Source organism: Aquarana catesbeiana, linkage group LG12, assembly GCF_042186555.1.
Source record: "Aquarana catesbeiana isolate 2022-GZ linkage group LG12, ASM4218655v1, whole genome shotgun sequence".
Classification (NCBI taxonomy): domain Eukaryota; kingdom Metazoa; phylum Chordata; class Amphibia; order Anura; family Ranidae; genus Aquarana; species Aquarana catesbeiana.
The window spans coordinates 19876348-19903261 of NC_133335.1; the positions used below are offsets into that span (position 1 = coordinate 19876348).

The 26914-nt window shown below is 42.7% G+C and overlaps 2 protein-coding genes across 4 annotated transcripts in view; one reads left to right on the forward strand and one right to left on the reverse strand.

Moving 5' to 3' along the window:
- The window catches only part of TTLL9 (tubulin tyrosine ligase like 9), a 48373-nt gene extending 40865 nt beyond the window's left edge, over window positions 1-7508 (forward strand). For all 3 annotated transcript variants that reach the window (XM_073607330.1, XM_073607331.1, XM_073607332.1), the window contains 4 exons: window positions 770-966; window positions 3411-3524; window positions 6327-6451; window positions 7380-7508. In XM_073607330.1, coding sequence (XP_073463431.1) covers window positions 770-966; window positions 3411-3524; window positions 6327-6451; window positions 7380-7447 — 504 coding nt within the window. In that variant the 3' untranslated portion in view covers window positions 7448-7508. The remainder of the gene's footprint in view (window positions 1-769; window positions 967-3410; window positions 3525-6326; window positions 6452-7379) is intronic.
- A 1227-nt stretch (window positions 7509-8735) lies between these two features.
- Window positions 8736-14147, reverse strand: PDRG1 (p53 and DNA damage regulated 1). The gene is made up of 5 exons (XM_073607334.1): window positions 13977-14147; window positions 11895-11970; window positions 10665-10739; window positions 10491-10571; window positions 8736-8951 (listed from the first exon to the last, which is right to left on the reverse strand). Exons 1-5 carry the CDS (start codon window positions 14067-14069, stop codon window positions 8869-8871), a joined length of 408 nt encoding a protein of 135 aa, XP_073463435.1. The 5' UTR covers window positions 14070-14147; the 3' UTR covers window positions 8736-8868.
- Window positions 14148-26914: the final 12767 nt, after the last annotated feature.

The window sequence follows — 26914 nt, forward strand, 5'->3', positions numbered from 1 at the left end:
AGATTCATGTGAAAGGATCTGTGAATGGATGATGCGGCTGTCAGCTCTGCCCACAAAGCTGCACCTATTGAAATTAAATACAGGATGCTGGGTGGAGGAAGGACCCTGCAATTCAAGTAAGGTGGGTGTGTGCAGAATGTGACCACCCTAAATATAGGTATTACATGAAACATGGTCAGAAAGGTGGATTTAGCCTTTAAACCAGGGATATGCAATTAGCGGATCTCCAGCTGTTGCAGAACTACAAGTCCCATGAGGCATAGCAAAACTGAAAGCCCCAAACATGACACCCAGAGGCAGAAGCATAATGGGACTTGTAGTTTTGCAACAGCTGGAGGTCCGCTAATTGCATATCCCTGCTTTAAACCAACCTACTGCTTTATGCCATACAGGCAAAGCACAAGATCACTTTAAGGCCAGGTTCTCACCAATGCACGTTGCAGTTTGCATATTCCAGATGCATTTTGCATTTTTCAATATGCAATTTCAATTTTTCAAGTTTTTGATCCATTGAAGTCTATGGGACCAAAAACCAGAAGAAAATTCTGGCCCTATCCATAAAATGCACAGATGTGAACGTGACCCATAGGAAACCATGTAGTGTGTTTCTGCAAAATTGAAAACGCACAAAAAAAAATGCATAGGTGTGAACCAGGCCCAATTCTTTGTTTCCATTGTGATTTCTAGCTTTTCAACTGCCAGGGTTGCTTTTTTTTAAAAAAAATTTTATGCAATACATATTGTCTGTGGCATTGCCTGTTTTCCACAGGGGTGTAAATGGATGATCCAACAGCTACGCCACTACCTGACCACCAAACATGGTCCAGAAGCGGTGGAGACTCTCTTCCAAAACATGGATAACATCTTCATCAAAAGCCTGCAGAGCGTCCAGAAGATCATCATCAACGACAAGCACTGCTTTGAACTCTACGGCTATGATATCCTACTTGATGAAGATCTTAAACCGTGAGCACACACACTTTTTTTTTTTTATTAAGCCTTGCTTTTAGGCTCCTTTTGTCTGATTGAAACCTAAGCCCTCTAAGGGCACTTTCTCACTGAGCAGCGCCGGGCGTCGGCGGCAAAGCACCGCTATTTTTACCATCATGTTTGCAGCGCTTTTCGGCTGCTATTGATTTCAATGGGCAGGGGCGCTGTAGGAGCGGTGTATACACCGCTCCTACAGCGCCTAAAAGATGCTGCTTGCAGGACTTTTTGGAGTGTCCTGCCAGCGCACCACTCCAGTGTGAAAGCACTCAGGCTTTCACATTGGAGTGAAAGGGAGGCGCTTTGCAGGCGCTATTTTTAGCAATATAGCGCCTGTAAAGCACCTCAGTGTGAAAGTGGTCTCATAAAGGAGGCACTAATGGCCCGTACACACGATCCGAATATCGTACGAAAACTGTCGTCCAAGGAAGAATCGTACAATGTTCATCTGATTATTATTTGATCGGACAAGCACAAAAATTTTCCTCGTACGATTTTAGTTTAGTCCGTATAGTTGACGTCCGAAATTACAATACAAATACAACACATGACATCACTTCCGATTTTTTTTTTTTTTTCTGTCGTACGAGAATTTTCGTGACTTTAGTTACCTATTCAATTTCTACTTACGACTAATAAGCCAAAAAAACGTACAATATTTGGATTGTGTGTAGGGGCCATAAGGCTGCTCTGAACTACCCTTCTCGTGACTGGCAGTTAGGGGTAGCTTGGTCATGGAAACAGTGATTTTTGTTCTGTACAGAGAGGGGCAATCAGCAAAATTCGAAAAGGGGAGGTCAGAGAGGACACAGCAAAGTAAAGAATCGCAGACAAGTGGGGAAGAAGGGCTTATGGTAAATGGAAATTTAAAGACAAAGTTTGCTCACCTACGAAATTACCGTATAGGCTCGCCTGGGAGCGGAATCTTGGAGATGAAGTTGATGAGGTGGACTGGATGAATTGGTCCCTTAGGACACATAAGGGTATTATGAACGTTGCTCTTGCAGAAGCAGGCTTTAAGGTGCTCTCCAGATAGTATCTTGTCCCTGACTATCTTTCCAAAATGTACCTCTTCACTGTGTTTCTGGGGGTGAGGGCAGGTGGGTACAATGTTCCGTACTTTGGTGGATGTGTACCAAAAGTTTGGTGGTTCTGGGTAAGAGTACATGCCTTGATCTATTTGATGACCATGGTAAATATTGTCAAGAACCCTAAAGTTGCCCTTCTTAATGAATCTGTTGATGGTGTTCCCAAAAATCTGCACAAAATCTAGTTGGTGTGTATGAGGTCTTAGATCTTGATTCTTTTCATTTTTCTTGTGACAAAAGTTGCCATAGCAATTGCCTGGAAAAGCCTGGTAGTGGACCCGGCAATTTTGAAACTTAATTTGACATAGATCATGTTTAAAAAGAAGCTAGTCAGCATCTTAAAAAAATATGACCTCCAGGTTTGAGTGTTTGGAACCCCCGGGATTCAATACATTCAGGTCCCTGCTGCATATAACGGCTTGGTGATGGCCGGGACTGGCCTTTGGATGGACTCTACACCTTTTCTTGCTTTCCTTCGTTCTCTCCTCTCCCTTCTTGATACCATAGCATTTTATTACTGATTGTATATTGCATTATATGTATTTACCGTGCCTGCGTTGGCTTGCCGGTGGCATATGTGGATGCTGAGACTTATTTTCTATGGGTCCCACCAGTGGGCCTGATGTATACCTCTATTGTTATGTTGTTATATCTGCTATATTTTCCTGTTTTCGCCTGCATACTAAGGTGTTGTCTACCGATTGTGCCATATCTGTATAGTACAGGGGTCTCAAACTGGTGGCCCTCCAGCTCTTGCGGAACTACAAGTCCCACCATGCCTCTGCCTGAGGGAGTCATGCTTGTAACTGTCAGCCTTGCAATGCCTCATGGGACTTGTAGTTTCTCAACAGCTGGAGGGCCACCAGTTTAAAACCCCTGGTATTGTACAATCACTGTGTCATGGACCTACTACACTGTTTTGTTTGCCTAAGAATGGTCAGCTCTCATGTTACGGTTGTCCAAAATTTATTTAAAAATATTGAAACATAAAAAAGTTTGCTATGATAAAAGTGCATGCAAAGGGGATATGTTAGTACAACGTTTTGTTAGGCTCTTGTCATGTGATCTCTACTTCATCGGAGATCACATGACAGGATCAGAGTTTAGATTGGCCGTGGCATCCTTTCAGTAGAGATCACATGATATTTAATGCCTAGGCCTTCATGAATGCATCTATTACTGAAGACAGCCTGAGCCAAGATTGGTTTCCCAGGAAGGTGATTATTTTAGCCTGTCTTTTGTGTGTATTACTTAAAGGTGTTAACATTTGAGTGGAGGTTCTCTTTAGGCTTTGAATCACAGTGTCCACAGACAATTGTCGTTTTTTATTTGTAGGTGGCTCCTGGAAGTCAATGCCTCCCCTTCCCTGACACCCAGCAGCCAAGAGGACTACGAGCTCAAGTGTCACCTCTTGGAAGACACCCTGCATGTGGTAGACATGGAAGGCAGGTGAGGTGTCTGCACATGGCATTTAATAGACTATAATTATTTAAAAAAAACAGTTCAGCGATATTACATATTACATAATATTGCACATATGTAAAATCTTTAAAGTATAACTAAAGGCAAAACTTTTTATTTTAGTTTTGGATAGAGTGGAGAGGAATCGGAACTTATGGTTTTTATTGCTGTCTGTGCCCCCGTTGGGTAGATTCACCCTATTTGTCCTGTTTACCATTGTCACTGAAAGTGAAAATAAAAGAAAATCCCAAATTTTGGGTTGTCCCCAGTAAAGAGGGGAAATGTTCCAATGGGGGACACTAGTTCTGGTGACCTTGAGGACCCCAAGCAATTCCCTTTGCAGGGATTTCCTCTAACTTCCTGTTTTGGCTATGGGACAGGAAGTGAAGGTAAATCTTCACAATATGGGAATGGGATGGCGAAAAAAATCTGACAGGGGTTATAACCCTCCCTTGCTATAGTTCTACTGTAACCACTTCAATACCGGGCACTTTCCCCCCTTCCTGCCCAGGACAATTTGCACTTTGAATGACAATTGCGCGGTCATGCTACACTGTACCCAAACTAAATTTTTATAATTTTCTTCCCACAAATAGAGCTTTCTTTTGGTGGTATTTGATCACCACTGGGCTTTTTATTTTTTGCTAAAAAAAGTCTGACATTTTGGAGAAAAAAAAAGTTTTTCTTCATTTCTGTTATAAAATTTAGTTTTCTCCTTCACTAACAGGCACTGATGAGTGAGTTGGCATTGATAAGGTGGCACTAATACGTAAAATTGATGGGTACCACTGACAGGCAGCACTGATGAGGTACTGATGGGCACTGGCATCTGTTTAGGGCACTGACAGGCATTACTGATGGGTATTTTTATGGGCACTGATTGGCACATTGTTGGGCACTGATTTGCAGCTGTGGTGGGCACCTCTGATGGGGGCTGCACTGATTATCAGCGCAGACCCTCCGATCGGCTCTCCCTGTCAGCACAAACTGAGGAAAGCCGTTTACAGGCACTTCCTGGTTACACGCTGTGATTGGTCACAGCTGAACACGTGGTAAAGAGCCTACGTCATGGGCTCTTTACCACGCTCAGAGTTGCGGTGTGTCAGTCACTATCGATTGCAGCGTTGCGCGCCCCCAGCTTATCCTGCTGGACATCATATGATGTTCAGGCAGGATAACACAACCACCGCCCGGCCGTCATTCTGTTATAGGAAGGGCGGGAAGTGGGTTAATCAGAAGAAAAACACACATGATCATTACTAAACAATTGTGACCTATTGGTCATCATCCAGTGTCCATATAAAGTCCACAAAAAAGGAAAAATTTTTGTTCAAGTCCTCCAAACCGTAAAGCAGTGTGCAAAATAGCAATACAGTGCACCCAGAGACAGGACCACACTCCAGCTTCTTACCAGATCTGATTGACTATTATGAACATAAATTGGTCACTCAGCACATGAGGGGGTGAGATCCCCTACAGTGGTAACATGTGGAGGTGCCAAATGGAAATTTTGGTACCGAAACTGAAAATGCAGGATGCATTTGGCCGAAAACGACCGTTTAAAAAAAAAAAATTATATATAATTTTATTATTTTCCACTTTTTAATTAATATCATCAATTTAAATTAATATGAATTTACCATCAGCCATTATTGCCACATTTTTAGAGCAGGAAAAGCTCAAGAAAAATGTATCCCTTTAAATTCTATGTATGTCTGCATACTGGTCCGTTAGGCTTCCATTGTGGTGTTAAAAATCCAGCTTAGTGCATTCTTGGTAAGTTTAAAAAAAAAAAAGAAAAAAAAAAAGCACCTCCCAGTTCAAGTGCTTTGAAAACGCGGAAAGAATGCATCATTAACGCACCAATGTTACGTTTTTGATGCGTTTTTTGAATCACATGACCTATGAAAAACACCCCATAAGCACAGTAAAATGGGGGCAAAATTGCCACAAATTCATAGTAAAAATGGCAGCAAACCCGCCATAAATTTGCAGCAAAATCGCATGCGTTTTCGGTGCCAATTTTGGTACTTTTTTCTCTTATCGGCCAAATGCCACTAACACCATTTTTGCCTGAAATGGTTTGGCGGATCTCTAGTAACAACAGGTTTTCTCCATGGACCTAAAGTCAGGGTATACAGCCAAAAAAAAAAACTCCTAAAGAAGAAAGATACAGAGCGATCACATACCATATATACAATTAAAAAAAAAAAGTGCACACTTCTAAAAGTTAAAAACATCAGAGCATATTTCTTTTGGTAGCGTTCCTTTGGGGGAAAGCAGTACAATCCTGGCAGTCTATCCACTCGGCGTGTGTGATGACGTCACTCCCATACGCCCACCTTACATGTTTCGTCACAGATGGCATTGTCGGGGGGGGATGGGCTGAGAGCATGTGGTAGACATGGAAGGCAGATGAAGCGTCTGCACATGGCATTTGATAGACTATAAACAATTAGTCATTTTAATGGAGTCTTGGATAACAGAAAACTCCAACAGGGGTTCTAATTCTCCCCCGATATCCTGAAAAAAAAAATATCAAAGCTGTGGATGAATTTATACTTTCATTTGTCTGTCTAATTCTTTTTTGAGTTTGACATACTTGGGGTAAAGTGTACATAAGGATACATGTAGTAGGGGAGTGTTAAAACCCCTGTCCCTCTCAGGTTTTTACTACTGTCAGCCCAAACCGATACAGCTTATGATAGATGGACCTCCATTTAAAAAAAAAAATTATATATTATATAAAAAAAACAAGCTTGTAATGAACTCTGCTCTGTGTTCACCCAGATTAACCGGGAAGGAGAAAAGAGTCGGAGGATTCGATCTCATGTGGAACGATGGTCCTGTGTCTCGTGACGATGGACAACAAGATGTCCTCAGCAATGGAAACTTTGTGGCAAACACACACTTGGGTAAAAAAAAAAATAAAAAAATTAAAAAAAAAAAGGGGGGGAAAGAGAAAGCTCTAAAGCAAGAGATTTAAAAGGAGAAGTTTATTTAAAAAAAAAAAATAATAAACCCAAAAAAACAAATGCACATTTTTTTTTTTGCAGGTTAAAACAAATTGAATTTTTTTTTTGTTTGAGCCTGTAAAAGCAGGGGTAGGCAACCTGAGACCCTCCAGCTGTTGCAGAACTACTCCTTGTGACAGCAATAAAAGTGATCAAATTATTTTTTTTAAAAGCGATAATGTAAAAAATAAATGAGAAACATTTTTTTTTTTAAAGCGCCCCTGTCCCTGCGAGCTCGCGCAGCAAAGAAAACGTACACGTAAGTCGCGCCCACATATGTAAATGGTGTTCAAATTACACATGTGAGGGATCGTCAGAGCGAGAGCAATAATTCTAGCACTAGCCCTCCTCTTTAACTCACCTGGTAACCGTTATTTTTTTTTTTTAAAGCGCCGCCTGTGGAGATTTTTAGATACTGTAGTTTGTCGCCATTTCATGAGTGTGCGCAATTTCAAAGTGTGACATGTTGGGTATCTATTTACTCGGCGTAACATCATCTTTTACATTATACAAAAAAAAAAAAAAAAAAAAAAATCGGGCTAACTTTACTGTTTAGTTTTTTTAATTCATGAAAATGTCTTTTTTCCTAAAAAAAAAAATTGCATATGAAAGACCGCTGAGTAAATACAGTGTGACATAAAATATTGCAACGATCTCCATTTTATTCTCTAGATGCTTGATATATAGTTTTTGGGGGTTCTAAGTAATTTTCTAGCAAAAAAAAAAGAAACGGATTTTAACTTGCAAGCAACAAATGTCATAAATAGGCTTAGTCATGAAAGGGTTAATCACAATGGGAATAAACACTGCCGCCTTTTTTTCTTTTCAGGCTGCGTCAATGACAGGAAGACAAACCTCAGACAGATACTGAAATCCACGCACACTAAGAAGTCGTAGATAACTGAAGATCTTGCTCTGTACAGGGAATGTAAATAAAGTTTATATCTTTTAATTACAATATGTGTAGTCATAACTGTATGCAGGGTGGCAGAAAAAGGATTGCTAAATAGAATGGTTTCTGCTTCTACGGTGTCCCTCCCTTGTTGGCCAAAACACTTCTACATCTTCCCTGGCTGGAAGCCTCACTGCCGTAACAACAGACAAGTGGTTTCTTTCTTTTAATACTGCTAGTTTCTGCTTGCAGCAAGATTGCTATTGTCTCATGGGCCTAGGAGTACTTTGTTTTTCTCACATGCAGAAAACCCAATGCTTATTGGTTGCTGTTAATAACTGCACTTAAACTTATTACACAAAGATGTTATGGCACAGTGGGAGGAGCATTTAGAAGGAAGAGGAGGCATACACTGTAACCATATGTTGGAAGGCAACGTGATCTAATGTCATATTTCTGGAGTTTCTACATATTAGTTTTCTATTCCCAAAGATCAGCCATGCTGATACTTGCAGTTCCATGGCTTTAAACGGTAAAGGTTGGAGTTTCTTTCTGGTTGATACAACCAAGCATTTGCTTTCCTGGGGGTGGTCTGGAATGTCGTTTCTCAGCTTTTGGCTCCGGACCGTCTGTTGCTATAATGCAAACTTGAAAGGGACCATAGCTGACAAGATGATTGATGAATGTCCTGCTACAGATCAAAGGCATTGAAAATTGACCTAGGCTACAGAGACATGATGCATGGACAATGCTGCCCCTAGAGGCCAATAATACTGACTCATCAAAAGTCTAGATGGGATGGCAATGGGGTTGGGTTTGGATGGTGTATGATTGAAGTATAAAAGACTGAACAAGTGAGAAAGCTACCTCTGTCTTTACCCTTTTCACTGTTGGTTCAAGCCTGGTGGCTCTCAGAGCCGCATGGCTATCTCTTTGCCATCTGAGCCCAGCCCAATGATACAAAGGTTTGAGGAAAGCATTGTGATAAGTATCTTTTGGTATATGATATCTTTCCTTTAGTATTGGTTAGCGTTTTCCTATTTTTTTGGGAAATAAAAAAAAAAAAGACTTTGTTTTATTAAGCCGTGTGCTTGGTCTCATAGCTTACCTTGTATTATTGTGATATCAACAATAACATGTGATCAGAGTTTTAATAGAATAGCTAACTAGGGGAATAGACAAGTTAATACATAGAGGAAATTCCGTAACCACCCTCAAATAATATTTATTTTTGCACCAATTACTTCACCATAGTAGCCAATACAAAACTTTCACTTACTGTAGTCCGAGCAATGAAAAATAATTGCTTATTTTAATATAGAATATATAAATAAACCATTGCCAAAAATCTTATAAAAACACTCTATCCATATACAGCATAGTATTACAGAAATGTAAACTGTCTCTCTTATTGGCATTCCATCTGTTATTCCTCGAGAACTTTCTTAATTGCCTTCATTTCGCTTGGGTCCAGTGCAGTCAGGTTGAATCCTTTCAGCTCAGGCTTCCCTGCAAATGATAAAAAAAAAAAATCATTTAAAAAAAGAAAAACTCTGACCTAGAGCATGAAAATGTCATTCCGCCCAAACATGATACTTTAATTTTTAATGATTGGCAAATGCTGATGAATTGAATGCATTAGGGTGAAAAAACATGAGACTTTACAACTCCTTTAAATACCGGTGTTATAGCAGAAGCTAGCTGCCATAACCCCGGTACTTTTTTTTTTTTTTTTTTTTTATTATGGCCGATTCTCTGACCCATCAGTAAAGCTTGAGAACGATCAGATGTGGCTGTTAGCTGGGCAGGGAGACACGTGAGACCAAGATGGCTGCCACTCATCTCTATGCCTTTGGAGGACCGGAGTGACGTCTGACATCACTTCCGGTTCCCGGCCCATAATAAACATTTTTTTTTCTAAGTTAAAAAAAAAAATGTATTTTTTTTATTTTTTTTAAAAAGGTAAATCTGTCTTTTTGACCCCAGATCTCTCAATAAAGGACCTGTCATCTTTATTTCTATTACAAGGGATGTTTAGATTCGTTTGTAATAAGAATAAAAGTAATAAAAAAAAATCCCTATCCCTCCATGCTTACACGCAGAAGTGAACACATACATGAGGCTGGGTTCACACTAGCCGCGGCTTGCAGCAGGGGGTCTGGTGTGTACCTGTTCTGTTCAGGTGCGAATCGGGTCCAAATATTTGCAAGAATTAGGACCTGAAACTGAGCCAAAGATGCACAGGACGCTTTTCCAGTGTGAACCGGCTCCATTGAGATCCAGTCACAGTCTCCTAACATGCAAATTGGATGCGGGGAAATTCGCATAAGTGTGAACCCAGCCTAAGTCATGCAAGCATATGTAAAACTGTTTTTAAACCACACATGAAATAACGCCGCAATCGTTAGCGCAAGAGCAATAATACTAGTGCTAGACCTCCTCTGTAACGTTGTAACGCTAAACAGGAGATTTTTAAGTACCGAAATATGTCGCCATTCCACAAGTGTGCGCATTTTTAAAGCATGACATGTTAGGTATCTAATTACTCAGCGTAACATAATCTTTCACATTCTACGTAAAAACCGTAGTATAAATATTGTGTTTTTTTTGTTTTTTCTTAATTCATTAAAGTGTATTCCCCAAATAATTTGTTTGAAAGACCGCTGCGCAAATACTGCGTGACATAAAATATTGCAATAATCTCTATTTTATTCTCTAGGGTCTCTAGGAAAAAGAAAAAAAAAAAAGAAGATAGATAGATAGATAGATAGATAGATAGATAGATAGATAGATAGATAGATAGATAGATAGATAGATAGATAGATAGATAGAAAATCTTTGGGGGTTCTAAGTAATTTTGTAATTTAAACAAAAAGCTCCAGAAAAGGCCTGGTCAGCAAGTGGCTAATGTGGTAATCATGAATACAGAGCTGCAATAATTTGTGTCTTTTTTATATCTGCATAGAGTTCAGCTTTAGGAAACAATGGAACCCTCTGAGCTCCTTATTTCTGAATTCAGTTACTCCTGAGTCCTTGTCATACACTCACCTTGTGCTTCATATAGCTGGTTTACTTTTTCTTTCAGCTGTGAGCGAATTGTATCAATTTCCTGATCCAACTGCTCCTGATCTGTCAGAGACATACATTTTTTTCTATTACTATTATTACAATCTCATCACAATCATAACAGCAAAAAGAAAATTCTCTTTCCAACCAGCTCACCTCGCTGAATCATTTCCTTGGTTTTGTTTTTTGGCAGATCTATGAACATACTGCCAAAGCAAACGGTCACCGTCTCTGCAAAAGAGGTCATACTACAGTCATTGCACGAACGTCTCAGTAATAAGTGCAGTAAGAAAATGTTATTTTTATTATTTAGGCCACTATAAGCACACAGTGAAGCCTTAGTCTTTTTTTCCTTTAAGGTGAACCTCAGACAAATGGCTAAATGCATACCGTATATATGAACGGTTTGACCCTCAAGTTGTAAATTTGTCCAGCCACTCCTGTGATTCACACACCCCCTACCACACTGCACAGCCAGGAAAGTCATTCTACTGTTTCAGCTTTACAGCTTCCCAGGTCACCTGCCTGCTCACTGAAAGCCGCAAACTGACCCAGGAAGTAGTGATGCCCCCCCCATGAATGACTGTACAGTGTAGCAGAAGTGTGTGTGTGAACCACAGTATGGGATGGACAGAACAGCAAATCTCTTAGCTGGTAACACAGTTGTATTTTTTACCTGAGTCTCTGTCAGTTTGTCTGGAGTTTGACCACTTGCTGACCGCCGTATAGCAGTTTTAGTGCTACACGGCGGCAGCTCTGTGCAGGATCGTGCACTTTCACCTGCAGGGGGCGCTCACTGCTTCTGCCGTGATAATTCACAGCAGAAGCCGATCTGTAGGTGCCGGGCACTCGATGTCCTCTTGCACCCACTGATCGTCAGTAAACTACAAAGAATGGGGATCTGCCTATGTAAACAAGGCAGATCCCTGTTCTGACAGGGAGGAAGGGATGGATTCTTTGTTCCTGCAAAGCAGGGACTAGAATCTATGTCTTACCCTAGTAAAAGCAGCACACATAGTAAACACAAACGCTGGTTAGGCACACAGTTACATCTTTGATCGTCTCTAGATGTTTAACCTCTTCCCAGCCAGGGTCATTAGTACAGTGCATATTTTTAGCACTGATCACTGTATTGGTGTCACCGGTTCCCACAAAGTGTTAGTGTCTGATTTGTCCGCCACAATATCCCAGTCCTACGATAAGTCGCTGATCGCTGCCATTACTAGTAGCAATTGTATATGATTTTTTAGAAGCAGGTATAAATTTGCTGTGAGGTTTCAATTATTCTTGCAATATATACAGTGGAAGATCCTTTTTTTTCTTTTTTGCCTAAAGAACATTGACGTTTCAGTAAAAATATTCTGGATAAAGATGGTTAGGTGTCACCTGATTTATCGGTGTCTTTGCTCAGAGCCCTCAAAGCCTCTCTGTTCTGGTTTCTCTTGATGTCCAGGTCTATGATCTAGAAAGATGAGATGTCATTCATCAATAGAGATGTTGGCATCATTGATGGTAAACAATATCCAATGCTGCTAATGTGAAACATGGCAAACACGTGGCTGTATAGCTACTACAGAACTACAAGTACCGTCATTGCATGCTGGGACAGTAAGATCTGTGATTCTAATGCTTTACATTCTGTACAGCACTACAGCCTTGTGTTCAGTTCCCATAACATGCTGTATATATGAAGTATATGTTTTATTGTTCTCCCTGTGTTATTCTTTTCCATATATAGTGCTGACATATTCTGTAGTGCCCTGCAGAGTCCATAGAGCTATTCACATCAGTGTCTGCCCAGGAGTGTAGAAAGGTTAAAGCTGACTTTTTTTTACTTTCCATGGTCCCTCCTTTCCTCTCATCAACATCCTAATGAAATGTTTAAATAAAACCTTTGTTTTCATTGCATACATTATTTTAGACCCAGTGGTGGTATCATTGGGTATATTTGCTTCTCTATGCAGTGCAGGCAGATCATGGCTGGTGGGAGGGGGCTGTACATAGCTTCCTGAAATTATCACAGCACCCGGCCTCAGTACTCCTCTCAAGAGTCCTCAGCCCTGATGCAACTAGTAGGCTGGCTCTTGGGAGGAGTTATGCAAATATCAAAATGCCTTAAGGGGCATATGTCAGCCTGGAGAAGTGGGCGTTTCTGGGCAGGCTGTATTTGGTATGGGTAACACCCACATGTGATGATGACTTAAAGAACTAAAATCCAATAAATGAAAGGGGCAGGCCAGGGACAGTCAGGCAGGGGAGAAAAGCACTACAGCAGTGGTTCTCAACTCCTGTCCTCAGGACCCACTAATAAGGATGAGCTCCGGCGTGTTCGCAGAGCCCACCAGGAAGTCGGCGCTGCGCTAATCACAGGCAGTGAGACATTGTCCCGATGTGCGGCTGCAGAGATCCGGAAATGTCTCACTGCCTGTGATTAGCGCAGCGCTGTGCCAACTTCCTGGTGGGCTCTGCACACACGCTGGAGCTCATCCTTACCCACTAACAGGCCAGGTTTGCCAGATAACTGAAATACATCACAGGTGATATCATTTGCTGCTCAGTGATTGCAGTATTCTAGTCTGCATCTCCCCAAGGTAATACTTCAAATCTGGCCTGTTAGTGGGTCCTGAGGACAAGAGTTGAGAACCATTGCGCTAAATGATGCTGGGCATCCTCCAATCAGGAAATGAGACAGGCTCTATCGGACTTGCTGCAGCTTCTGATGCACAATGTGAGAAGCTCACAGTGTTCAGTGAAATCAGAGGAAGCCCTTTGAGTCCAGGAGAGGAGCCGGTACAACTGTGCAAGACTGAAGAGAAGGCTGAAGGTCAGAGTAGGCTCTCTATGTCCCCCTGATGTGTACATTCCCCATGTTTCCTGTCCCTGTGACTCCTTTAAAAACAAAACAAAAAAAAGACGTGGCTGGGAGTACACTTAACATGTCAACCTGCTTTAGGGTTGTGCAATCAAATCGCAGAACCTGAAGGAAACCTACACAAACTGCATGCCAGCAGGGAGAGATCTACCGGGAACTGAAGACAGGACTCGGGGATGCAAGGTAGCAATGCTGAGTACAAAGCTGCAGCACAGCCCAACAGGAAAACACATTACAGCCTGTCCAAGGCTGTCCCCAATGTGACTAAGGTGGGGAAATCAGATTAGTGAAATGATATGGGGTGACATGCTATCAATTTATAAATAACATAACCTGCATTTAGTTATTTATACATAATACAAAAAAAAATTATATTATATATATATATATATATATATATATATATATATATATATATACACACACACACACCCCTGTATAATTATAATATTTATATATTTTGATATTTAGGAAAACAAAAACATATAAAGCATCTGTTCATATTTAAACCATTCTTGCAGTGGAGAAATGACAGGTGTAATCTGCCTGTTATACACAATGTTATGTAAACAATGCCACGTGTTCCCTCCACTCACCTGCCTTCTGTCCCCCAACACGTCCTCGGCCTTCCTCTCCACCTCCTGCAGGTGCCCCAGCACTCTATCCATCCCTTCATACACCTCCATCATTCCCCCTGCCACCTAGACGCACATTATACACGTTTCTTTCTCCAAGGGTCAGCTATCGTAAAACCTGTCTTTCGTTTTCCTGCTCTTTTCCTACGGTGACGCGGCCATGTTTCCGAAGCCAGCTTTCTTCTCTTCCCAGTCGGCCGGCCTCGGGAAGATGGCCGCCGCTTCCGGAGACGGATTACATCCGCGAGTTGGTGCTCTAGTGCCTGGACGGTATTATGTCATGCAGGTGTTTCGTCAAGATTAGGCGACCCGTTTCTCAGGTTGCTATGGGAACGAGTGGAGGTAAATGAGGAGTAGCTGGATTTCTAGGCCTTCTAGGTTTTTTTATAATGGCTCATTTCAGTCCACCTTGTCAGGTTCACTATTTACCGTCCATTGACTGTGTGACTGGACATGCTGGTGCTTGTAGTTCTTCAGCTTATTGACAGCATTTTTAAAGTGGCCTTACATATAGAAAGTATATATTAATAGGTTGTGGAGATGAGGGGAATCTGCTACTTGGTAAACGATGGCTACCGAGGGGGCCGCCATTGCCAACCTTTCATAATGGTGGCTCCTGACTTAAAGTGATCCCGTCAGCTGAGGTACAACATGCCAACCTTTCATAATGGTGGCCGCTGACTTAAAGTGATCCCATCAGCTGAGGTACAACATGCCAACCTTTCATAATGGTGGCCGCTGATTTAAATTGATCCTGTCAGCCGAGGTACAACATGCCAACCTTTCATAATGGTGGCCGCTGACTTAAATTGATCCCGTCAGCTGAGGTACAACATATCTGCTAAAAGAAGGCTGCCCATACTTCTGGCCGCCATTTCTTTGCATACCGCCACTTCCCTGCCTGCCGTCCTCTGTGCATAGTCAACCAATCAGATGGGTCAAAAATCTGCTCACGGTGGTTCCTCTCAGTTCTGTTTTCTTAATAGAGCAGCGAAGGGTTGGAACCTCTGTCAACTTTGGTTGCTCTCTGTGGCACTGCTAGGGAGATTTCCCCTCAATTCCTTTTTCTGGTGACAACTTCCAGGAAGGAAAACCTCCCAAAGCGAGAAAAGCAGCAATAAAAATGAACTGTGAATTCGGACAGGAATCAGATCTGAACACCCATGCGATCCGATTCCAGTGCGGGACAAAAAAAAAGGTTCCTGCACCTTTTCTGTGCGAATCCAATGCGAGTTCAGCCATACAAACTATATGGCTGAACTCACATTGCACAGACATTGGCTGTGATCGGCACAGCAATGCGGGTGCGAATCACATGCAATGTCTGTGTTCACCTTTGTGTGAACCCGGGCTATGTATTTGATGCAGTTTTCTTAGTGTCAACATGGCAGCACACATGAATGGATTGACAACAGGAAAGGGAAAATTACGGCAAGCCTAGGTTCACACGTGTGTACGCATTTGCGGGCACACATCGTTGGTACAGCATCCCATTTATTTGGATAGGCTGCTGAAACACTGGTAAAGAAGTGCCTGACCTTTTATTATATATTATAATATTAATATATTATTATACAAAGCATCTCACAAAAGTGAGTACACCCCTCACATTTTTGTAAATATTTTCTTCTATCTTTTCATGTGACAACACTGAAGAAATGACACTTTGCTACAATGTAAAGTAGTGAGTGTACAGCTTGTATAACAGTGTAAATTTGCTGTCCTCTCAAAATAACTCAACACACAGCCATTAATGTCTAAACCGCTGGCAACAAAAGTGAGTACACCCCTAAGTGAAAATGTCCAAATTGGGCCCAATTAACCATTTTCCCTCCCCTGGTGTCATGTGACTCGTTAGTGTTACAAGGTCTCAGGTGTGAATGGGGAGCAGGTGTGTTAAATTTGGTGTTATCGCTCTCACTCTCTCATACTGGTCACTGGTAGTTCAACATGGCCCCTCATGGCAAAGAACTGAGGATCTGAAAAAAAGAATTGTTGCTCTACATAAAGTTGGCCTAGGCTATAAGAAGATTGCCAAGACCCTGAAACTGAGCTGCAGCACGGTGGCCAAGACCATACAGGAGCAGGATTAAAAAAATTTCTCGCTCAAAATTCCAACAGTGTAGTATGTAGTTTTCATTGAATAAAGTCCAGTTGCTCCAAAATCAAATGGTAACCAGCTCAGCTCTAGAAGGTTTTACCCCCTTCATGACCATTTTTTGCTATTTAGCACTGTGCTACTTTAACCACTTCAGTACCGGGCACTTTCACCCCCTTCCTGCCCAGGCCAATGTTCAGCTTTCAGTGCTTTGGCACTTTGAATGATAATTGCGTGGTCATGCAACACTACCCAAACAAAATTTTTACAAATTTTTGGAGACAGATAAAGCTTTCTTTTGGTGGTATTTAATCCCCACTGGGTTTTTTTTTATTTTTTGCAAAACAAATGAAAAAATATCAAAAATGTTAAAAAAAAAAGTTTTTCTTTTTGTTTCTGTTAAAAAATGTTGTAAATAAGTAAGGTTACGCCTTCACTTATAGGCATTGATGAGGCAGCACCAATGAGGAGGCAGTAATTTACAGCACTGATGGACACTGATATGCAGCACTAATAGGCAGCACTGGTATGTGGCACTGATGGGCAGCCTTTATGGGCACTCATAGGCGGCAATGATGGGCGACAATGATGTTCACTGATAGGCGGCACTGATGGGCAATGATAGGCGGCCTTTATGGCCACTGATAGGCGGCAATTATGGGCGACAATGATGTTCACTGATAGGCGGCACTGATGAGTCACTGAGTGACATCACTGATGGGCACTGATTGGGATCACTAATGGGCACTGATTGGCATCACTGGTGGGCATCATTGATGGGGCTGCACTGATTATCAGTGCAGATCCCCCGTGTCATGAGAGCAGCTTATCGGCTGTCCTCTACTCACGCACTGTTAGCGCTGTGATTGGACACACCCAATCACAAGGTAAAGAGCCTATGTCATAGGCTCTTTACCGTGATTGGAGATGCGGTGTGTCGCAGCAACACACCACACCATCGATCACTGTGCAGCACGCCCCTAGGGGCACGTACGAGCGGCTTGTTCTGAAGGATGTCATATGATGTCCAGTCAGAATGGGAGAGCCCCCACCCGGCCGTCATTTTGCCATTGGGCAGGAAGTGCTTAAATGACAATTGCGCAGTCATGCAAAAATTAAATTTATATCATTTTTTTCACACAAATAGAGCTTCCTTTTGGTGGTATTTGATTACCACTGGGTTTTTATTATATAAAAGAAAAAAGACCAAAAATTTTGATTAAAAAAAACATTTTATATTACTTTCTGCTACGAAACCTATCCAAAAAAAAAACATTCTTCATAAATTTTGGCCAAAATGTATTCTGCTATATGTCTTGGGTAAAAAAAAATCCCAATAAGTGTATATTGATTGGGTTGTGTGAAAGTTGCAGCACGGGCAAGGAGCATGGTACACATTTTTTTTTTTTTGACAGGGCAAATATTGGATCTTATTTGCATTCTTTTCTGCTAACCACCTGCACTGTGAAATAATTATGTGTGTGACTCATTTGTTACATTTGCAAGATATTTTACTCACAAAGAACTTTTCTGGTGTGGAGTAAGTGCTCTGCTTCCCGTGTTAGAGATTTTCATAACTCTGAAGTGTTCCTTCACACATCCACTGAAGGATTATCAGCAGCAGCAAAGCTTAGATCTTCCTCATATGAACATGCTGTGTTCTTTCATCATTATCCTGCTAAAACATATGGTCTTTTTTATTTTATGGCAATGCAAAGAGTAGTGATTATATATAAATGTTGTAACCTATAGTAACCATTTAGATTTCTCTCTTCATCAGTTTGGAAAAGTCAGGAAGGCTTTGGTGCTGCTAAGACCCCCAACACAAACTTTCCCTATAACTCTAAAACAAACCCTTTGTACAACTTAAAGCATAACTTAAGCCAAAATATACCCGAATAATTATTTTTTCATATACTAATAATGGCAGTATATCAGCGACTTATAATGGGACTGCGATGGACAATCTGACACTAACTGATGCTGGGGGGGGGGGACTGACACTGACATCACCAGTGATACTAATTAGGGATGGGCTGACCATTCAAGTCGAACATGAGTTCGACTCGAACATCGGTTGTTCGATCGTTCGACGAAGATCAAACATTATGGGTTGTTCGCGCCAAATTCGAGCGGCACGTCAAGGCCCATAATGCACTGCGTCATCGCAAGGCATTGTTGGCTGATGATTGGCCAAGCATGCACTATGACCCGCATGCTTTGGCCAATCACAGCGCCACAAGCAAACAGAGCCATAATTGGCCAAAGGCAGAATGCCTTTGGCCAATTATGGTTTAGGGGGTTAAGTACACGCCCCACATTATATAAGGCCGCCTGCATGTTGGCCCTGTCTAGTGTGCTGCTGGCGGAGAGAGAGAGAGTGTCATTTCATTTGCTTTGACCAGGCAGTTTTTTCAGTTAGCTAGATTTCACTACAGACTGTTCCTGCTGTACTATTTCTAATCTACTTCAGGCAGGCAGTTGATTCAGTTAGCTGCAGTGCTGCAGTGTATTTGATATATATATATATATATATATATATATATATATATATATATATATATATATATATATATATATATATATACAGTCAGACAGCTATATATATATATGTATATACAGTATATCCACTGTATCCAGTTTAGCTAGATCTCACCGCAGACCGTTCTTGCTCTGTTTCTAATATACTTCAGACAGTCAGTTGATTCATAGTTACATAGTAGGTGAGGTTGAAAAAAGACACAAGTCCATCAAGTCCAACCTATGTGTGTGATTATGTGTCAGTATTACATTACATATCCCTGTATGTTGCGATCATTCAGGTGATTATCTAATAGTTTCTTGAAGCTATCAATGCTCCCCGCTGAGACCACCGCCTGTGGAAGGGAATTCCACATCCTTGCCGCTCTTACAGTAAAGAACCCTCTACGTAGTTTAAGGTTAAACCTCTTTTCTTCTAATTGTAATGAGTGGTCACGAGTCTTATTAAACTCTCTTCTGCGAAAAAGTTTTATCCCTATTGTGGGGTCACCAGTACAGTATTTGTAAATTGAAATCATATCCCCTCTCAAGCGTCTCTTCTCCAGAGAGAATAAGTTCAGTGCTCGCAACCTTTCCTCATAACTAAGATCCTCCAGACCCTTTATTAGCTTTGTTGCCCTTCTTTGTACTCGCTCCATTTCCAGTACATCCCTCCTGAGGACTGGTGCCCAGAACTGGACAGCATACTCCAGGTGCGGCCGGACCAGAGTCTTGTAGAGCGGGAGAATTATCGTTTTATCTCTGGAGTTGATCCCCCTTTTAATGCATGCCAATATTCTGTTTGCTTTGTTAGCAGCAGCTTGGCATTGCATGCCATTGCTGAGCCTATCATCTACTAGGACCCCCAGGTCCTTTTCCATCCTAGATTCCCCCAGAGGTTCTCCCCCCAGTGTATAGATTGCATTCATATTTTTGCCACCCAAATGCATTATTTTGCATTTTTCTACATTGAACCTCATTTGCCATGTAGTCGCCCACCCCATTCATTTGTTCAGGTCTTTTTGCAAGATTTCCACATCCTACGGAGAAGTTATTGCCCTGCTTAGCTTAGTATCGTCTGCAAATACAGAGATTGAACTGTTTACCCCTTCCTCCAGGTCGTTTATGAACCAATTAAATAGGATTGGTCACAGTACAGAACCCTGGGGAACCCCACTACCCACCCCTGACCATTCTGAGTACTCCCCATTTATCACCACCCTCTGAACACGCCCTTGTAGCCAGTTTTCAATCCATGTACTCACCCTATGGTCCATGCCAACGCACCTTATTTTGTACAGTAAACGTTTATGGGGAACTGTGTCAAATGCTTTTGCCTGTGTATTGTCTTGAGTATTAGTGCCAGGAAGCTAGCTGTTAGGTAATTTGGACAGGGTAAAATCCCCAAATCCTCACTATATTCAATAGGTACGATGCCCGGCGGGTGTGGAGAGGCGACTCTTTGTACATCTTGCCGCATGTATGCGTTCCTTGATCATCCGATCGAGGGCAAATACTGCTGTGCAAAATGTAAGCACATTGTTTCCCTGGAAGCCCAGGTTCTGAATCTGGGGAAGCAACTGTCAGCACTGAGAAGTCCCTCCATACTTCAGTTAGCTGCAGTGTATTTCATATATATATATATATATATATATATATATATATATATATATATATATATATATATATATATATATATATATATATGATATACACTGTATACAGTTTAGCTAGATCTCACTGCAGACCGTTCCTGGTGTACTGTTGTGTGTGTGTGTGTGTGTGTGTGTGTATATATATATATATATATATATATATATATATATATACACACTGTATACAGTTTAACTTCATCTCACTGCAGACCGTTCCTGGTGTACTGTTCCTAATATACTTCAGGCAGGCAGTTGATTCAGCTAGCTGCAGTGCATGTTATATATATATATATATATACCTGACTGTAGGCCATTCCTGGAGTGCGTGTTCAAAGACAGGCAGGCAGGCAGGTGACTCAGTGAGCTGCAGTTCATAAAATATATATCCACTGCATTGTAGTCCAGCCAAGCCTATACCTGACTGTAGGCCATTCCTGGAGTACGTGTTCAAAGACACTTTCAAGCAGGTGACTCAGTGAGCTGCAGTTCATTTAAAATGATATATATATATATATATATATATATATATCAACAAAGTCTGGGGAATGCCCAGGAAAAAAACAAAGCCTACTTACCACCAGCTCGCAGACAACCAAATTGACCTGTCTTGTATATTTATAGTCTAGCCAAGCCTATACCTGACTGTAGGCCATTCCTGTTGTACTGTTTTTAGTAAACTTCAGGCATTGTTTTGCTAATCTAATTGTACAGTATGTCTGGAAGGCCACCAAGGAGAGGCAGAGGCTCACAGGCCACTAAAAGAGGGCAAGCAGGCTCTGTGTCTACAGCCAGCAGTGCTGGTCATGGACACGGTGCATCCTTAGCACGTGGCCGTGGGGCACGCTTGTCCATTTTTTCGGCAGCTGGCCGTGTTCAGCCATAACATGCAGAAGAGTTGGTTGAGTGGATGACCAAGCCGTCCTCATCCTCCTCATCCTCTGTCACCCAGGCTCAGGGTACTTTGTCTGCCAATGCAGCTGCCAAAGCGGCCTCTTTCATCGGCTCAATGTCATCAGTCACTCCTTCCCTAACCCCACCATCATGCCCTGAGGAGTCCGCCGAAGTGTTCGACCACAGTGTAGGGTACATGCTGCAGGAGGATGCGCAGCGTTTTGAAGGCTCTGATGATGGTACCCAGGTTAAGGATGAAGGCAGTAATGTGAGCCCAGAGAGAGGGGGTGCCCAAGAAGGACAAGAAACTGGCATTTATGTTCTCCCAGCGGCAGCATACTGCCAGGTTTGCTCCAGTGGTGAGGAGGGAGGGGATGATGAGGTCACTGACTCTACGTGGGTGCCAGATATAAGAGAGGAGGAGGAGGAGGCACATCTCCAACAAGGCAGGATGCACTCCAGGGGCCAGCTTAACAGCAGGCAACCGACTGCATCACACCGCAGAGCTCTGCATGTGCAGGGCGCTGCTGACTCTGCGCGTTTTTCCAAAAGTTCTTTGGTGTGGGCCTTTTTTGAGACATGTGCAGCAGATCGCATCATTGCTGTTTGCAACATATGTCTGAAGCGTATCAAGCGTGGCCAAAACAGCAACCCCTTGGGCACCACATGCTTGACCAGACATATGTCGAGCTCCCATGCAGTCCGTTGGCAGCAGTACTTAAAAGGCCCACACCAAAGAAAAAGGCGGACCTCTCCTTGCTCCTCATCAGCTGGGATCTCCAACCCCACTATAACTTCAGTCCTCTCAGAGACCTGCACTGAGAGGAATGAAGGTGTAGAATTAGGTGCCCCAAGCACTTCCGGGCAATCTGCTAGCGGTACACCAACATCCGATTGTAGCAGGCAAATTTCCCTACCCCAGTTGCTAAACCGGCGAAAGAAATTCGGTCCCAGCCATCCACATGCTCAGTGGCTGAATGCTAGTTTGGCTAAATTGCTAGCACTCCAACTGCTGCCTTTTCAGCTGGTAGATTCTGCCCCCTTTTGAGAATTTGTGGAATGTGCGGTGGCAGGTGCCCAAACACCAATTATTTTTTTCTCGGAAGGCCATTCCGGATCTTTACCGACATGTAGAAGGCAATGTCTTGGCCATGTTGGACAGGGTGATCAGCGGTAAGGTGCATATTAGCACTTACTCATGGTCCAGCAGGCATGGACAGGGATGTTACCTTTCTTTCACGGAGCATTGGGTAACCCTGCTGGCAGCTGGGAAGGATGCAGGACAGGGTGCAGTATTGTTGGAGCTTGTTCCGCCACCACGCCTCCAAAATGCTGGTAGTGGTGATTCTGCCACACCTCTCTCCTCCACTCCCTCCTCTTCTTCTTCTTCCTCTATGGCCTCTTCCTGTGCAGATTTTTCCTCGGAACCTAGGTGCAATGTAGGCGTTCTAGGGGCTACGCAAGTACTCAGGCAAAAAGATGCCATGTGGTGCTTGAGTCGGTCTGCTTAGGGAACAGGAGCCACACTGGGGCAGAGATTCTGGCAGCTCTGCAGGGGCAGGCTCAGAGGTGGTTGACGCCACGCCAGCTTCAGCCTGGAATGGTGGTTTGCGACAATGGCACCAACCTCCTCTCTGCCCTCCGACAGGGACACTTCACCCATGTTCCCTGTTTGGCTCATGTCCTTAATTTGGGGGTGCAGCGGTTCTTGTGCAGGCATCTGGACTTACAGGATCTCCTAAGGCAGGCCAGGAAAGTCTGTGGTAATTTCCGCCGGTCATATAATGCCAGTGCTCGGCTGGCTGACCTCCAAAAGGAATGCAACCTACCCAGGAACCGCCTCATCTATGACATGCCCACCAGGTGGAACTCAGCGTTGGCAATGCTGCAGCAGCTGCACACGCAGCAGAGGGCCATCAATGACTACCTGTGCGAGTATGGCACCAGGACAGGGTCAGGGGAGCTTGGCTTTTTTTTCGTCACGCCAGTGGCTCGTGATCAAGGATGCATGCACTGTCCTGTCACCATTTAAGGAGGCCACGAGGATGGTGAGCAGTGACACTGTGTACATCAGTGATACTATCCCTCTTGTCTTCCTGTTGGAGCACACGCTGCGTGGAATAATGGACAGGGCACTTGAGGCAGAACAGAGGGAGGAAGAGGAGGACTTCCTTACCTCTCAAGGCCAACTTTATCCAGACAGTATAACTGCAGGCCCGCCTATCACACAGGAAGAGGCGGAGGAGGAGGATTGTGTCAGCATGGAGGTGGAACCTGGCACTCAGCATCAGCAGCAGTCTTCAAGGGATCGTTTTCAGTCCTGAGTAACCCATGGACTTGTACGTGGCTGGGAGGAGGTGGTTGCGGATCAGGTCGTCCTTAGTGACCCAGAGGACTCCGTACCGAATGCCTCAGCAAACCTATGCTGCATGTCCTCGAATTCGTGGTATCAAGGAGAGGGATCAATACTGGCTGGCAAACCCTTCTTCATCCACGTTAGAAGGGTAAGGTGGCGGAACTTATCCAGCCGTCGCAGAGGATGAAACATCTTCGGGAGGCCTTGCAGAAAGGTTTGTGCAATGCGTTTCCAGAGCCTGGGAGGTTACAATTTCCTGGTACTCATGGACAACGTGTTGCTGAGGCTTCGGTCAGTCACAGAAGGAGCGGTGAAGAAGGTGGCCGTCTGACCGATTCGTTCAGACAATTTTTTAGTCCGCAGCCCCAATGTCTGATCGGTTTCAGAAACATCGCCAGCGTCTGTTGTACATGGTGCAGGAATACTTAGGGGCAAGATGAGACTTGGAGACCTTTCCAACCGAAAATCCACTGGGTTTTGAGGATGGATCACTGGCCAGAGCTTGCACTGTATGCAATTGAGCTACTGGCCTGTCCTGCATCCAGCGTTCTTTTGGAACGCACATTCAGTGCTGCTGGAGGCTTTGTAACCGATTACAGAGTGCGCCTGTCCACCGACTCGGTTGATCGTCTCACCTTCATAAAAATGAATCAGTCTTGGATCACCAGCTACCAAGCACCTGATGCTGATGTAACTGATTAATTTTTTTATGAATGTGAGATCCCTTCAAGACTGCCTATGCTGATGCTGAGTGACTATCCTGTTATGCTGAGTGACTATCCTATTCCTCCTCAATGTTCATGTTGATAGCTTCTAAGAACATTTTTGGTTCTGGGCACCACTACCAGTGGCTAAGGCCCAATTTTTCTGCCCCTGTTTAACAGGGGCATGTAATTACCATTTTTGCTGTAATATTTTGCAGCAGGGCTCGTTCCTGCGCTCAACAAGAGTATCTGTGAGGGGTTGCAGTGTTGTGGCACCACCACCACTGCCTAAGGCCCAATTTTTCTGCCCCTGTTTAACAGGGGCGTGTAATTATAATTTTTGTTAAAATATTTCACAGCAGGGCTCGTTCCTGTGCTCTACAAAAGTATCTGTGAGGCTTTACAGTGTTGTGCAACCATCATCGCCTAAGGCCCAATTTTTCTGCCCCTGTTTAACAGGGGCATGTAATTACAATTCTTGATATAATATTTCACAGCAGGGCCCGTTCCAGTGCCCACCAAGAGTAACTGTGAGGGCTTAGTGTTCTGGTACCACCAACACCTAAGGCCCAATTTTCCGCAGAGTGTATAGGGCAGGCCGTATAGTATATACAGGCGGTCCCCTATTTTAAAAAATCCGACTTACAAACAACTCCTACTTACAAAAGGAGGGAGACAACAGGAAGTGAGATGAAATCTACCCCTAGGAAGGGAAATTATATCCTGTAAGAGTTAATATGGTAAAAAGGTGTCTCCTCTACTGATTTATCACCAATCCTTGTTTCCCTTAAAAACCCCAAATTTTCAAAATCCAATTGTCATTGGGACAGAAAGTGAGGTGAAATCTTCTGAACAGGGGCACAGACAGCAAAACAAATGTTACAGGGGTGATGATAACCCTTCCCTATGTTTTCCAAAAAGCTTTAAAATTGATTTTTTGGCTGGAGCTACACTTACAAAATGTACCAGTTCCAAATTACAAACAGATTCTACTTAACAACAAACCTACAGTCCCTGTCTTGTTTGCACCGCCTGTATACTGCTGTTCAGAGTATATAGGGCCTGGGGGCCCCACGCCTTTTCTTTTTTTAATTTGGGTGCGGGGTTCTCCTTAATATCAATACAAGACCCAAAGGGCCAGGTAATGGGCTGGGAGGTACCCATGCCGTTTGTCTCACTGATTTTCATCCATATTGCCGGGACCCAACATTACCTTATAGCCGCAAGCTGTTTGAAATGACTTTTATTCCTTTAGAAATGTCATTTTGTGCAGGGACTGTTCTAAACATGGGAAACATGCGCCACTTTACAGGCATTCTATAGACACCCCCCAGGTACGATATTTAAAGGAATATTTCACTTTTATTTTTTCACTTTAAGCATTATTAAAATCACTGCTCCTGAAAAAACGTCAGTTTTTAAAACTTTTTTTTCCATTGATACATGTCCCCTGGGGCAGGAACTGGGTCCCAAACCCTTTTTAAGACAATAACTTGCATATTAGCCTTTAAAATTCGCACTTTTGATTTCTCACGTCCGAGTCCCATAGAGTTTAATGGTGTTCAAATGTTCGCATGAACTTTCGTTCCGTTCACATGTTCTGGATGCGAACCGAACGGGGGGGGGGGGTGTTCGGCCCGTCCCTAATACTAATACGGTGATCAGTGATAATGCTATACACTGTCACGGTACTAATAACACTGGCTGGGAAGGGGTTTACATCTCGGGTAATCAAGGGGTTAAATGTACGCCTAATAAGTGTTAATTTGTGTATTGTGTGTCTTTTTTTTTTTTTTAATAAAGATCTTTGTTTTTTTTTCTATTCCTTACTTTGCAGGGAGAAGAAACATTGAGATTGTTCCCTCTGTACAGAGCCCTGTGTTGTTTGTCAACAACACTGGGATCTGCTGACAAACTCCAGCTGTGTACAATCACAGCAGGTGAGTGCGGGGGCGTCGCTTTGCCTGTACAGGCCGCCTGTCTGCAGTACATTGCAGGCAGGCAGTCCGGAAGTGGATAAAAGCAAACTAATTTTTTAACTAATTGAATAAAAGGAGAAAGGAAAAGCAATATTGGGACTTTAAATGAGGATAGTGGGGCCGTTCAAAACCCCTCCTCCATCCCGGTTCAATATTACAATTAAAAAAAGAGAACAGGTGCGGGACTTTGAATGAGGCACACGGGAGCAGAAATCTAACTAGAGTAAAGTATCAATTTTTAATAAAATAATACATTAATTCATAAATTTACATTTATAGGCACATAGCTCAATAATGATAGTTTGTATTCAATCATAAAATACATTCCAACAAGGACTTCTATGTAAACATATGAGGATATAAATAAAAAATAAATAACAATAAATATGTGACACTAAGTGTCACTAGAAAAAAGTAGCAAAGTCAGAAATACAATAACTTTGGAACGTCCATACATAGCTAATAATTGTGTACATATAACAGTAGTTGTAAGCTCTACGCCATTTCGGGACCTTATAGCCACTCATCAGGAGCATAACCATATTAATCACCTATGAATAGGGAAAATGGCAATATTTAGATGGTTTGAAGGACCAGTGGGCAAATGTAAAACATGAAATTCCACATTATTCCACTAAGACCATGGACTTACAATTGTGTCCGTGCAAAGGCGGCGCAGCCCTGAATGCAAAGCCC